Here is a 15,947-nt window from a genome sequence, read left to right on the forward strand (position 1 = left end):
AGTAAAATCCCTCTTTAAATGTTTAAGGTTGATTTTGTACATGTATGCAGATTATTAGTCTTAACAACAAACAACAAACAACCTTGTGACATAGCAAAATATTTTTCCAGCTTCCATACAAAATAGCATTTTTTTTCTCTGCTGGGAGAACACATTAAAAATTTTACTGTGTTAAGTGCCCCCTGCAACTTCTACAAAAGTTATACACAAAAAAAATGAAAGCACAAATTCCAAAGTACACTCTGACAGCCAATGCTCTGCGAATACTTTATTACACAAATTACATTCAGCTTCTGAAAATAGTGTTCTAACAGTGATACCATCTAAAAATAAGACATTCCAGAAACACATCAAGTTAGGAAGAAGAAAAAAATTAAATAGACTTTTTTCTTTCCTTCAATGCAATATCATGTTAGTGATTTAAAAAAATAGAAGAAGACTTAGCAGCTTCATTTTCTTGTGGTACTGTATATTCTCTGTACTGATCAGGTTAAAGACATTGAAGAGGAAAGGCACAAAACAGAAATTAGCAACTGAATAATTATGGAAAAAATATTTTGATGAAGCAGATAGTAAGACTTATTTACAAGATCCCCATATTTGATGATAAAATACTACTGCTTTAAATCAGTCCTGCAATTAGAATACTTTGCTTAATTAAGATGTTCTCATAAAAACCAACAGCACTGATATGGAAATTCCGTACACTCCTCCACATAAAAAACGTAACTAAAACCAGACAAAAAATAAAGGAACCAGTGTACAGCTCCACAGAGACTAGAACAGTTTACAATTAAATCCACAAGATCTTAAACGTGCTTAAGGGAAAAGGAATCTGACATTCTGGGTTGAACTGTATAATGGAGAACTCAAAGGTTGGTTTCAAGATGATGAAGATGCTGGTGGAAGTGGAGATGCTGAACGCTCTTCCTCAGAATCAGTGCCATCATCTTCATCTTTTTCTTGATCACTTCCTTCAGTGCTCAGCCGATCAAATCCTTTTCGGCTGTAGCCCTTGTGACTTGCAAAGAAATTCCCTAGGTTAATTCCACCACCGCCTTTCCCTATGGAAAGGAAAGGATTTTCACAAGGTTTGCTTTAACTGTAAGGGAGGAATAAAAATCTATCTACTAATTAAACAGTCTGGTGGTAATTATTTTAAGTGTCCTTCCAGAAACTGTTTTTAAAGATTTAACTCATGAGCCACAAAAGCTAGGTGTATATATTAGTAAGAAGAATATTCATCTTTGACGTAGAAGTTTCAGACTATGCTTTTTTAGCATCTATTATTTCATTAACTCTACTCAGGTTATTGGCATTCCTACCCATTTCCCCTTAGTTTCAAAGTGCTTCATTTCATACATCAGATTCACAGTAACTCATTATAGCTGCTGCTCTCCCACTGGCAGTGACTCATCCACTTTAGTAGGCAGATAATGACAGATGAAAGTTGTTGTAAAAGACATTTTCAAAAACCCCTGATCTTTGCCCCCAATCCTTCCTCTGAGAAAGTTCCATCAAATCTGTTGTACAACATGAATACAGAAAAAAAGCCTCCAGTTACTGCATTTAAAAACATCATCAGTGACTTACCTCTAAGTCTGCCTAAAATTCTGCCTGAACTAGAATCAAGTTTGTGTTCCCCATCAGCTGAAAAATAAAGTAAATTTCAAAAATAAGCTAAACCCCCAATGTTCTGTGATCAAATAAGTACCTGTATTTTCTGATAAAAATCACACACATTAAACAAACCCATCAGCAGCTCTAAGAAGTCTAGTCCATTTATGGCAGTACTGCAATGGACTAGAGTGTTAGCGTATTTGATATGCTATTTAGCACATTTGGTATGCTAACATTTATGATTACAAAGAGTCTGGAAACTGTATGCTGAAATCTTAAAATAAAAGACATCCAGTTCAGCTGCATAGCCACATTAGATTGCTGAATGGCCAGTAGGTCCTGATCAGTGGCAGAACTGTGTTGTCTACTCCATGTACGTTTTCTTCTTGGGATGAAAGTATCATGATAAACCAATTTAGTGATACAAAATAACCTAGTTATTTAAAAATATTTAGTTAGTAAAAAGCCTAGTGATCAACACCTATCACAGTCTGCCAACTTATGAAAAATAATGTTATTATACAATACAAATTTAGAACCATTTACATAACTTCTAAGTACCAATTAAAGCTTTCAGAGCTATGGATTAATGTACATTATGGAGGCATGTCTGACTCACAGAATTGACTAGGCAGAAGAGAACAATAATACATAACCTCTTATAATGGTATCTCCTTTCATTTTGATTGTATCTCTGTAATACCCACGCAGTCTTTTGTTCTCAGCAATTTAAAGATCCCATACTAAAAATCAAACTACTGCAGTATTAAAATTTCTGAATTCTAGACAATACAACATGAATTTATTCTACTAATTTCTGAGATACCAGTTTTTGCCTTGACACCAAATAAAGTTTTTCCATATGTTCTGAAGAGATGCCAGCTTGAGATGTACTATTAAAGGCTCAGGGGGTGCAGGTGCTGCGTCCCTGCTGAGCCTTAGTTGGCATGCAGTACCATTGCAACTGTTCAGGAGGGCAAAGGCACAGGGAGCTGCTCTCTTCATACCCTCAGCCCCCAGTGTTCAGTGATATTTGTAACTGGAATAATAAAAGCCTGTTCTCTAGAACAGTCACTTACAGTTACCTCCAAAGACAGTTGTCTTCCTCCACCAAATAAATACTAAAATTGCCAGCAGGACAACAACAGGGATAACAAGAAGAGTTGTAATAAGAACAAAGGAAACTCCAGTGCTGCTGGCCTTTTGGACCAAGTGTTGTTTATCCACACTCCTTAGAAGGTCTGTCGATTCTGGCTTGTTTTTCAATCTGGCTTCAACAACTGCTTCTGATTCTTTAAAAGAAAACAATTTCCATATGTAATCTATATGCATCAAGCAACACAGAACAAGGTGCTATAGGAAAAAAACAAGCTAGGATACCTTTGTATCCTATATAAGTGCTTTGTAACAAGGAAAGAAAAGGCAAACTCTTATGGAGACATTTCTGGCTTTTGCTGATGTTATCCCAAATTAAAGGAAGAGAAAATCTGAATGATACCACTCACTAGCAAAGATTTCCTCCCCTTTTCTCAAATGAGGAAAGGAGATGTGTCAAACAGTTTTGTCCTAAAAAGTATCCACCATTTAAAATATAGGAAATTACCCCAATGATGCATTTTAGCAAATAACTGTTTGGTGTAATAACAATTAAATATCTCCTTCCAAAAAAAAAAAACAACAACAAAACAACAAACTTCTAAAAGGAATAAAAAATGCCAGTATATTATCAAAAACAAAAAGGAAAATTTTAAAGATCTCTATATTAAAACTGTGACAAAAGGGTTAAATTTTAAGAACTGTGACATTCCATGAAAGAATTTTGGTTCTACAAATCTGGAGAGCTTTTGAAAACTGCATCCAGTCATTCCTGACCCATTTGTTAACTCCATACCTAAAGAAAAAAAACTATTTCAGGGAAAAACCTTTATGATGTTGCATATGCTTTGTGATAACTTTCAGTAAATAAAACTGTCTAGCTATATATTTTGAAGTCAGACTCAACAGCATGTCTTAACAAGCAGCTGCATCACAAACACACTCAGTCGACTATGTTTTGATTCTGTATCAAAATTAAAATTATATTCTTCTTTGAAGGAATAGAAAATGGTTCAGTTTACACTCAAAACTAATAAAACAATAATAATATCATTGCTATCACAAGAATAAGGATAACAATGACACAATGAAGACATGCTGTCTATTCAAGAAGTAGATACTGCTAAGGAAAACTTTCCTTCATCATCTTCCCCACCTCTGGACAAAGCTACAGTTCTCCATATATTTTCTCCCATGTCACAGCACTACAAACACTACTAACAGTCTGTCACCAGGAGGCTGTGAGAATGCAGGCCACTCCTTTCCATTTATTAAGCAGACGACACAAAATCCATTGGCTCTTCTCTCCCAGTGGAGCTGAAAGATGTTAATTGCAGCCTACCTACTCTAACCATTTCAGACATTATTACTTAAAACCATTTTCTTACTCTGGTGTTACTAGAGCATTTTTTCTCTATGACATTAGAAGTGTCAGCCGAAGCAAGGCAAAATGTATTTATATATCCATAGATACACAGCACTCTGTAATATCAACACTTCCCTTTTGAGTGCTTCAGGCAGGCTGATTTACCAGTGGAGATAAAATAAAAGGATAACAGTGATGGCAGTAAGCATTTCATTGTTTCATAATGTTAGCCTTCCTTATTCTACATGCTTTCAACTGGCAGTTGGTATTTTTTTGACTTTTCTCTGTCTGTGTATACATGGCTGAAGCAAACTACGTGAGCTCTAAATTCAACCAGAGAAAACCAGTTAAGAACTTTTGAATATTTTAAATGCCTTTATAAATAGTACCATAATCTGGTACTGTTTTCCTGAAAGGGAAATTATCTACATAATAGAATTCAAATGATTAAAATTACCTTTCATCTACCTTAATTAGCATTTTGCCCCTTTCAATCTCTTCTGTGTGTACCATCTCCTTATATTGTTGCTACATGCTTTCATTTTCTTTTTCCTTTTTGTTTTCAATTTCATGCAGATCAATTTTATAAAAAGTCTAGTAAATCTATGAGAAGAAATGTAAATAGAAAAAAAAAGGCATTTCTTGCCATATGGTGTGACTGACAAGGCTGTGTACTGAAAGACTACACAAGAATATAAACCAATTGCCATTTCAAATAACCCTTTTTTTGGTGGTGGAGGGTTGTGGAGCAGGGGTAGGGTGCTGAGGAGTTACTGTTGCAGTTGTTTTTCAGAGCTATTTCTGTATCTAAAGGAGATGCCACAGATACCAATCTGGACCATACCAGATGGTAGAATGGAATTAACCTACTAGTTAAATTTTTATTCTGTGAAACATTTGTCATCACTGAAAATGAGATTTTTAGGTTGGCTGTGTAACAGCATTTACCAGGTAAGAGTGTTACAAGCTTCCTTCTACTGCATCCATAAGGAATTCACAAAAATCAAAACAGTCAAACTAGCCAGCATTTCTTCCCTTCAGCTTGGCAGAAGCAGCCCTAGTCTGTGTGATCATACTGATCCTTTCATTTTCATTATGAATCAGACTAACCTTTTGTCTCCTGTACCTCAATACCAGCCTTTTTAACTGACCGATGTTCCATTTCTGTAAAACAAAATAATTCTTCAGGACAACTGATATTTCAGAATGGCACTCAGTGACATTTTCCTGCTAGCTTTCTCTGATGTACAGTACAATCCTAGAGTAAGCATTCCCAACAACACCTGAATTTCACCATGGAGAGTCAATATAAACTATTACTAGCTCCAAAGGCCATGGGAAAAAAAAGGAAGAGCTTGGTTCATGAAAGTTGCTTGCAATAATCAGCTTTTATGAACCAGAAAGATTTGATTTATGCGTTTGCCTAAAGATTCATGTATTCCCACAAAAATAAAACTGTTTATAATAATCAAAATCATAGTGAATTAAAGGCTGGTTGAATCAGGATTTCTTAGCCACTGCTCTTCTATACTTCAGCGAAAAATAAAATTTTACACAAGGACTGCCCTCATCTAACCTGTAAAAATTCCATTACTTTTTTATTCTCATGTTTCTTTGAATAAAAGCTGAGAATCGTTCATATTCAGACTACTAGATGCAGATAAAAACATATCCAATCAGAATTACAATTTATCTGGGCCAGTCTCCAGTTATTGAGAGCAGCTGATACCAAATACCCCAAAGGAAAATTCATTAATTATAAACAAGACAAATAAGGAATAACTAGCTTAGTCATGTATAGCAGTGGACCCTTACTGGTTGACTAACATCCTGAAGCCTAAGACTTTATGTCTGTCATCCATTTTTTATCCCATATAGTGGATTAGTGGATTATATTTTTATTCCTGTAAAACATGTAACTTCTCTGAATCCTAGGCAAGCAGCCTAGTAACTCATGTGCCCAGGACTCTTCTTTGACAGAACACACCACAATGCTGAAGAGTGGTCTGTTAATGAAAACTGAGCAGCAGCACATAACTGCTGCAGGTGAAGCCTGTAGTGCACTTAAATCTCTCATTATGTCACCAGGCTCTTGGCCAGGGGTACCAGATACGTGATACTGACCTGAAGGTATAAAATGTAAAGTTAGGATATTAAGAACAAAAATAACATACTTTCAGCAGATACAAACTTCCACACTGCTTTGGCATGAACATCTCCAACAAATACTCTTCTGTCTTCTGAAGCAACAATATCATGTGGCATCTCAAAGCTCTGTGAAGACAAGCAGTCACAGATTACCCTTAAGTGCCCACACTTTCATGAGGCCTCCTTAACCCCTAACTTGAGCCTGGTCATATTCAGTCCTGCTTTAGACTGGAAGTAGGTGCTGGTGTAAAAGGAGAGGAATTTCATTTCTAGTTAATGTTTGCCTTCTCCAGGAATAACAATATAGAGGTTATTCCATGTATTACTGCTAAAAAAAATATATTAATATTATTTCTGTTAGCATTATTATATTCCATTTTATCCACTGAACTACATATTTTCAAATACAAGGAATCTTGGTTTGAAGCCCAAACTTTAGCCAAGTTTGTATGCAAAACAGCTACTTGCTATTTTCAGAAAAAATAACTCTCAGTATAATTATAGTTGGACTGCAAATAAAGAGTGTATGTGAAACCAAGAAGTGAGAATATTAACATTCATTCTTTAGTCTAACACAATATCTAGAAACTGTTAAAAAAACCCACAATTTTTATGTACAACACTGCATGGAGAACATTCAGCCTTAACTTACACACTAGTATTCTGTAAAGAGGGATATAACCATACAGTTGGATATTATTTTGCTTAGGAATAAGCTGTATTTTTTGACAAATTACTAGCATCAAAATATATGAATATTTAAATTCCTTCATCATTCTGTTAAATTAACTTTTAAGAACTGTACCAGCAATAATAAAGTAGGCTTATCCTGTCTGAAAATATTATCTGTAGGAATCATCTGAAAGTTAGTGTAATTTTCAAATGTGTACCACATGTAGAAGCTAAAACCCAAAATTCTAGTGTTTTTATATAGTACTATAAAGAATTCCTTTTGAATAACTTACATTATAAAACATTCTGCAATAATCTTACGGACTTTTCTAAGTAGAATGTTACCAATGTTCTCATATATATAGTCATATGCAACAGGCACTCTTTGCAGTACTCTACCTTTCTAAGTGGCATGAAAGTATCAATTATTTCTCCAGTAGAGAAGTTCATCACAAATCCTTGCACTGATTCTGCCTCTCCAGGATAAGGCATTCCATTAACTGCAAAGAGGAGACCACCTGCAACAACATTAGATTTGCCTTAAGAACCCACGCATAGCAAACTGCAGTGAAGATGGAATTTTAATAATTTAGATGAAAAAAGGCTGTCTGAGAGACAGAGATAATAAGAAGATAACAAGAAACTACAAGAGGAAAGTTAAATGAAGTGTAACAGTTGAAACTTTGTCATTTAAGAGATGCACAGTTAGTTCAAATGAGAAGAACCAGCAAGGAGGTATTTTACACATAGTTTAAATGTAAAAGGAATGTGAAGGTGTTAAAAAAATAATCTGAAGAAAGCTTTGCTACAGATGGTTGACCTGATACCAGAAAGTTCTTTCAAGGCATCAAAAGCAGAATGTCAACTGCGGAGCAAGTAGGACCACAAAAGGAAGAGATGTGAAAGGGGGATTCAGGGATTAGATGCCTATGGCAAAGAAATGGGTTCATCAGTTTTTTCTGTTTATTATGTTGAGAAGTTTATAACACCCATTTTTTTTTTTTACTAGTAAAGAGATCGGAGGAGACAGCTCAACTGGTAGCACAAGGTTTAAGACAATTTGGAGGTTAGTAATTTATGAGGTTTAGATGGCATTCACTCAAATTTAGAAGGAAACAAAATGTGAAATCACAGACTTCAGACCAAATTAAGTAACTCAACACTGCAAACAGCCATGTCTCCAGAAGGCTAGCAGAATGCTGAAGTAGTGCTCACCTACAAGGACTCCAAAGTGTGCCTGTGAACACACATTACCAATTATGGCATCCATCTCCAGTAAGATGGTAGAATCCATAATGAAGAAAAAGACATGGGTAAGTGTGGCTTGTCAGAACAAGTTGGTATGGCTTCTCTAAGGGCTGTGCCTCAGCTCTGAACAGAGAGAAAAAGCACAGAGGCAAGCAGATTCTACAGACATACTATATACACGTACATACATACATACATATATGTGTGTGTGTGTGTGTGTGTGTATACACACATATATATATACACATATATACATACATATACATATATACATACATATATACACACACACACACACATATATATATATATACAAACTACATACCATACAAGTATGTCTATAGACGTACTTTCAGAAAACCCTTGGCAAGGTAATGTATCAGAGGTTATTGAACATGAGTTATCAAAGGGCTGAATGAAAGATCCACTAATAAACAGGAAGCAAAGAGCAAAGCTTATGGGCGGAGCTTATAATTCTTCAGGAGAGAGAAGTCTGAATAATGTGATCTTGAAGTGATCAGAGTCAGAAATTTTATTCAACAGTTTTCATCAATGACTGAAAACTGCAGCAAACAATGACATATAGCAGATTGATGTCTGTGGAGAAGCTGAAAGCTTGATGACACTAAGGAAGTCCAGAAAGACTTTTTATAAGAATAAGTTGTTAAACAGATGACAGAAGAGCTTCTGCAAAGACAAATTAAAGTGATATTTCTTAAAAAAAATAATCTAGATCATGCCTATGTGATGTTTGAACTTGGAACTGGTAGCTACAGCTCAGGAGAGACATCTCCAAGCCATCCCTAAAAGATTCCTGAAATCTCTGTCTCCATATAGAGTGTCAGACAAAATTTCAGTAGAATGTCTGGCATCTTAAGGAGGAGAATTAGGAATTAAGGGGACAGTTCTACACTATGCAAAAACTTAGCATGCACACATATTGGGTACTGAGTGCTCATTCACTCTCTGCATCTCAAAAAGGTTCCAATGAAGCTAAAGATGCTGGAAGAGAAAGGTAAATACAATACTCAAGGGGCTGAAGCAATTAAATAGCTTATGGGGATAGACTAAGGTGGCTGAGGTTCTTTGGTTTGAAGAGGATAAGGCAAGATGAAGGGGCACCAGATTGGCGAGTGTGGAACTCCCATTCAACTCCCAAAATTCTGAGTTGTTCAACTCCCAAAATTCTGAGATAGAGAAGCACTCAATGAAATTAGGTCACCTTTTATTTTTTAAAAAAATAAAATTCAAGTGGATAATGAACTACTGGAGCCTGCAACAGTGGAAGGCCAATGAACCAGAAAATAGAAGTCAGGTCAAAATGGGATTAGAACTTAATGGCAGAACTCTATGTCTGTAGAAAGATACTATGAAGAAGAGATGAGAGGTTACCTCCTAAAACTGCTAAATAAAGGGTTTGTGGATGCATGGTGAATAGGAGAGGGATGACTACAAAATGCATCCAGGCTTACACACTCAGAATGCCACTTTCCACCATCAGAGATATATATCAAGCATCTCATCCAGCACAGCATTTTTTTACATTCTTGGCAGATACAAAGTGTGGAAGACAGGGCCCAGCGCTAGGAAGATTATCGGGATGTAACGGAAAGATAGTCACCCCCCTCCTCCACAGTGTATGGTAATTGCCCCGTAATGAGCCAATAGCACCTAGCTGTGATGAAAGCAGATGGGAGTAACACTGTGAACCTAGGTTATAAAGTGTCAGATTCTCCAGCAATAAATGCCGTTTCTGCCATCCATCACATTGATGTTTGTGTGCAGTTTGGACCGAGTGGCCAGGGGAGGCCACCGTGCTGTTCCTGAACCAGGGTGTCTGCCTTGCTAAGGCAACAATAAAGGAGAGAAACATGATATTAAATTTGGTATTAAGGAGTCAGGAGCCCAACATGCCAAGATTCCTCATCCAGTTCTTAACATTTACGTTCAGTATCGGTATTAAAAACCTAATCCCAAAACTTAATACAGTTATTGTTAACCAGTCTGTGATAATAAAAACCATGATGTTTTCTGCTTGCTTTCAACTCTTTTGTTTTATGAAACCAAAAACCCTTCTTCATCATTTGGTCTTAATTTTGTTCTCTTCAACGGAGTTCAAAATGAATACTTAGAAGGGTTATTATTAATAATAATTCATTATTAACTGTTTAACTGTGCAGTCACCAGGAAGCAGCAAGATCATCTACTTGTTGACATAACTTTAATCAGTCAGTTCTTAGAGGCAGAGATTAGATGCAAGCTTCCCTCATCCACAAGTAGTTCTCAAATTTTCCATTGCATTGGGACTACTCTGGAAGATAATTAGTATTTGTACTAAGCTAACATGATAGGACTTCAGGAAATAACACTGACATCCTGCCACAAAGCAACTACTCAAAATATGAAGAACAAGAAAAAAAGATTACCTGGAACATAGGAAACTGCAAACAACTCTCTTCCAAATGCTGTGTGTTTGATCTCTCTTGTGAACTCTCCCGTCTCCAACCTGAAGCACTGAATTCGAGCATTTTCTCTGTCTGCAACACACAGCTGACTTAAATCAGGGATCAGGGCTAAGCTGTGAGGGATACAAAACTGTCCAGGCCTGGGTCTGCCTAGAGAAGTCTCTGCAATAAAAAAACCCCGAATTTGTGTTAAAGTACACACTGAAACTATCAGCTTTACTTAGAAACAGCAGTATGCCACACAACGTAACCCTAGGAAAAGAGTGAGGTCAGCTAGCTTTCTTTTAGCATTTAGGTAGATAACTCACAGGTAGCCTATTGTGTTTTCTTTATAAATCCCAAATTTAGAATTTTCAATTTCCTGAGAATATTCAGCGTAGTTTAATGTGATACATAAATCTGAGTTGGGCAGAAATATAATTATTCATAAAACTTAAAATAGATGAAATCAGAGCATAAATCTAGCAAAAAAAATATTCCTTTCTTATATGTTTAAGAAAAAAATTCAACTTTACAAAAGTCAGAATATTTTCTTGACAAAATAGGACACACGAATATTTATTCTGAAAGCAAGATAACAACCCCCCACTTTTTATTTTTAGTAAATATTTATCCACTACAAGTAGCTGTAGAAAAAGACAAGACAAAATCTGGATGCAATGACAAGACTGAAATTCATGTAGAGCCTGGAAGGTATTTCAGTTATAGAAATTAATTTAAAAAAATTAGTAGTAACAACAATTTTGTAGTTCATGATGAGTTCATGGTAACAGCAGTATGGATAAAGTACCAAGAGCCCTGACTGTACCTTCTCCCCACTGCATCACATACAGTCCATTTGGAGAGAACTGAATAATTCGACTGTTGCAGTAGCCATCAGAAACATAAATGCTGCCAGTGATCGGGTCCACAGCCACATCAGTTGGTTGACAGAAATGATTTTTGTCGCTGCCTGGTTGCAAAGCCACTCCTAAGATCAGTAATGGCTCTTTGTCATTGGCTCCTAGTTTGAAAACCTTTTTTTCAGTCAAAAGGAAGAGAAAAGAGGTTTCAGTTATGGAAGGTGTAACCTAAGACCTAGATGGGCTAGGGAAGAATTCCCATTACTGTGTATAAAATAATTTATATACCAAAAATAATCTTAATATATTGACCATAATATCTATTATTAGTTTTTCAATAGTGCTGACTCTAGGAAACTTCCTGGAGGAGAAGGTGTTGGCTGATGAGAAGTTCAACATGAGATGGTAATGTGTGCTCACAGCCAGAGATTCAGCCATGTCCTGGGCTGCAACCAGAGCCCCGTGGGCAGCAGGGGAGGGAGGGGATTCTGCCCCTCTGCCCCGCTCTGGTGAGACTCCCACCTGCAAGGCTGCCTCCAGCTCTGGGGTCCCAGCACAGGAAGGACATGGAGCTGCTGGAGAGACTGCAGAGGAGGGACACCAAGGTGATCAGGGGGATGGAGCTCCTCCCCTATGGGGAAAGGCTGAGAGAACTGGGATTGTTCAGCCTGGAGAAAAAAAGGCTTCTCGGTGACTTAACTGTGGCATTCCAGTGCCTGAAGGGAGGCCACAACAAAGATGGAAATGGACTTCTAACAGGTCCATGTAATGATAGCACAAGTGAGAATGGTTTCAAACTGACAGGGAGTAGGTTTAGATTAGATATTACAAGGAAGTTCTTTATCACAAGGTTGGTGATGCCACTGCTGATGTTGCCCAGAGAAGCTGGCTGCCCTACCTCTGAAACTGTTCCAGACCACGTTGGATGGAGCTCTAAGCAACCTGGCCTTGTGGAAGATGTGCCTGCCCATGGCAGGGCATCTGGAAAAAGATAATCTTTAAGGTCTCTTCCAACTCAGACCATGATTTTATGGTTTGAGTCTATGATTCTATTATTTCTACATGCTATGTCCTTGTAGGAAATTTTTCAACATAACTATATTCCATGAAGTGCACAGGGGTCAATTTCTGCAGGCATATTCTTAATATTATTCTTAACAGACCTAGATAAGCAATGTATGACAAATCTCTAGGAAAAGGAAAATATTTTTTAGCAAAATATTAAGGTCCTGGTACTAAAGCTTCTGACACATACCTGATGAAGAGCTACATCAGTGACCCAGTAGTTACCATTTTTATCTACACTCAAACCATGTGGTAAATAAAATCTGCAAGCACAAATGTAGAAGAATGAAGTTAAAAACATTTTTCTGGAAGGATGATATAGATGTGAAGATTTAATTTTTTATCTACAGATCACAAACAAATGCTGTACATACTAACTACATGTAGCATTTAATGAAAAATACAGCTTTACAACTTAAAATTTTCTTTACAAGAGTGTCTCAGTATTGAAATTCTGTTGATCTCAGATATCTCACTCAGGTTACCTTAGCATCTATACGGACAATGTATAATATTCATGAGCTCTGCACTTCTGTTCATGTGGCTGATAGATGCAATTGTATGAAATGTTAGAAAGCAGAGGGAATAGAGATGCCAGATGTATTTTTTGATTTTGTATTTGTTTGAAGAGACTTAGAGGCTACAATTACACAGCTGTATATAAATGCACAAACATAATATAAAACACACAAAAATGAGTTTAGGGACACTGGCATAAAATATACAGAAATACTAGTTCAATTAGTAAGAACAAAAAACCCCAACTTACAGATTTTTGCCTGTGGAATGAAGCAGTTTTGCATTACTTGGATTTAGTACAAGAATTGTGTTTTGTTCAATTGGTCCAAGGCCTCTTTGCTGATACACAAATTTGCTGTCAAAAGAACTGTACAAAAAGAGTTGAATAGAAAGCCAGCATTAGAAGAGTCTACTGATGAATAATATACTCACAACTTAAAGCCAAGTTTTGTAGCTCAATTCCAATGTGGAGTTATTGGGTTCTTCTTTCTTTAAATATAAACCTTATTACATTATGAAACGTCTTTTTTTTGATTTCTTCTGCACTTCTCACACTTTTGGATTTCTCAGTCTCCTCTGAGCTGAGCTCTTTCGGAATACACTCTCTCTGTCCTGTTCTTCAGGACAACTGATATTTCAGAATGGCACTCAGTGACATTTTCCTGCTAGCTTTCTCTGATGTACAGTACAATCCTAGAGCAAGCATTCCCATCAACACCTGAATTTCACCATGGAGAGTCAATATAAACTACTGAGTAGCCAAGGAAGAGCTTGGTTCATGAAAGTTGCTTGCAATAATCACCTTTTATGAACCAGAAAGATTTGATTTATGCGTTTGTCTAAAGGTTCATGGATTCCCACAAAAATAAAATGGGGAGTTCTGTTTATCTCAGTTCTCTGGGTCAGGAAAAAAATTCTAAAGCTCATTAGGATCTTGTTTTTCGTGTTTATTAAGATGTTATCACAAAACTTGGCATGTCTCTCCAGACTTTCTGCACAAGTCCAATTCATCCTGCTCCTTTGGCTCACTTTGGCTCTGATGGCACAAAATGGCTCTGAACCATGTGGCTGTTTCATCTTTATATCTACTTTTATCTAAATAACAATAGACACGTATATTATTTTTTTAATGACCCTATAACCTGTGTGTTGCATTGTGGCATTCTCTATCTAATCACTTACTACTACCTAAAACCTCTAGAAGAAGAAAATGAAGAAGAAGAAAGAAGAAGGAAGAGACAACACCCTAAATCCTCCATCTTGTCTTCTGCTCTCTAAACTAGTTTAAACTATAACTTTTTCACCCAGTGACTTAAGAAAACTCTGTAATCTACACACTCACACTTTTAGCTTTTCTATCTAACTTTGACATTTGTTTTCATGTAACACCATGAAAACACAGCCATAAATTTCATGCTATATGAAATTCAGTGTTCTCCTAAATCTTAAAGTCAGGCATCAAAGACAAAAGCACACACTCTGTGTCTCAGACTCCAGCACACTACTGTATGATTTCAAGTTAATAGTGTTGTATGTCTGCATTTTCTACTGAGGTTATGACTTCCAGACTAAAGGAGCACCAAAGCAACACAGCAACAATGAAATCCTAAAGCAAGTAAGTAAAAACCCCTTTTCAATTTTTTTAAAAAAATCATTTCATTGCCATAGCAACGCAGAAATGAGAAATTCAACAGTGTAGCCTAAGAAAAAATATAGGTAATCAGCAGGGCATACCTGCCAGTAAGATCAGGTAAACTTTGTATCATCTAAGGCAGTCTAAATGCATGTTTGTGTGTCTTCTGCTTTTTCTTATTTCATATGCAGTTCAGTATTTTACTAGAGCTTACTACTACAAGATTCAGTTCTTAAGAAGGTTCTTAAAGTTCTGAAAAGGTTCTTATCCTTTTCACAGTGTGCTGACAAAAGACTATAGGATATTATTTACATTACTCCTAATCCCACAAAATTGCACTCAATTTTCAGGGCACATGGAATATATTCATAAAAAAACATTTGAACATGTCACTATTTCATACATTAAGAATCAGGATAAACTTTTCAGAGGACATTTACTAGGTATGAAATTATCATATGCTTCCAAAAAATAAAAATATAGTTATCTGTATCCTTACAGAGAAGCCGGCTATTACTCTAACCTGTTAAAACGTATGTTCAGCTTTTAGTGAAGGTAAGCAGAATAAAATATTTTGGTGTTTAATGTGAATGAAAAATGCATGAATACAAGACCAACTCCATGCTCCCACTTTGTATTTTTAAATCCATTTGTTAATCCCAAGAGAAATCCAGCCATGATTGATGCTACTTGGTAAACAAGAATATACTTTGTAGTCATAGAGAAGGCTATGAATAAAGCATCAAACATACTGTACAGTTCTAACAGTGTCGTATCTCCATAACATTAAATATTTATATATCTAGAATTTTTAATGTGGAAAAACAATATTGGTTTCATATAGAACCAGAAAAACCAATGCAAAATGTGTTTAAATTTCTGCATAGGCTATGATTAAAAAATAATATTTATATACTGCCACTGCATTTAGTAACTATCTGTAACTATTTAATTTCTGGTAGAAATAATGTCGCATGGTAAGTAATCCTTTTACTTATGAATGGTTATGCCGAAGGTGAGAATTTCTAAAACTCTCCAGAGTTCTGTCATCATGTAGAGGGAGACAATGGATAAATGATAATGACACAAAAAGGCTGGTGTTGCACCCTCTTGTTTGAACATGATTCAGCAGGTGCTGTTACATTCTTTATCATTCATGACAGTAATCTGCCATGATAAGTTCTCTTAAATTTGAAGTTTCATTTTAAAAGGAGTCTAATACTCATAAGGGCTTGCTCTAGCTATGGATGACCAGAAGTGGAGCATCCAACAAT

General features: G+C 36.2%; 1 protein-coding gene across 11 annotated transcripts in view; it reads right to left on the bottom strand.

The window, feature by feature from the left end:
• Positions 1-253: 253 nt before the first annotated feature.
• The window catches only part of PAM (peptidylglycine alpha-amidating monooxygenase), a 134,304-nt gene continuing 118,610 nt past the window's right edge, over positions 254-15,947 (bottom strand). For 8 of the 11 annotated variants that reach the window (XM_014261482.2, XM_014261481.2, XM_014261485.2 and 5 more), the window contains 10 exons: positions 13,291-13,407; positions 12,712-12,784; positions 11,423-11,630; positions 10,576-10,776; positions 7,301-7,419; positions 6,256-6,355; positions 5,192-5,245; positions 2,700-2,912; positions 1,594-1,650; positions 254-1,064 (listed from right to left, as the gene is read on the bottom strand). In XM_014261482.2, coding sequence (XP_014116957.1) covers positions 883-1,064; positions 1,594-1,650; positions 2,700-2,912; positions 5,192-5,245; positions 6,256-6,355; positions 7,301-7,419; positions 10,576-10,776; positions 11,423-11,630; positions 12,712-12,784; positions 13,291-13,407 — 1,324 coding nt within the window. In that variant the 3' untranslated portion in view covers positions 254-882. The remainder of the gene's footprint in view (positions 1,065-1,593; positions 1,651-2,699; positions 2,913-5,191; positions 5,246-6,255; positions 6,356-7,300; positions 7,420-10,575; positions 10,777-11,422; positions 11,631-12,711; positions 12,785-13,290; positions 13,408-15,947) is intronic. The other 3 variants (XM_014261486.2, XM_014261480.2, XM_014261484.2) reach the window with 2 other exon arrangements.

This window comes from Pseudopodoces humilis, chromosome 4 (genome assembly GCF_049639895.1).
Source record: "Pseudopodoces humilis isolate 2021_Gansu_Grassland_sample_001 chromosome 4, ASM4963989v1, whole genome shotgun sequence".
NCBI classification, from domain to species: Eukaryota; Metazoa; Chordata; class Aves; order Passeriformes; family Paridae; genus Pseudopodoces; species Pseudopodoces humilis.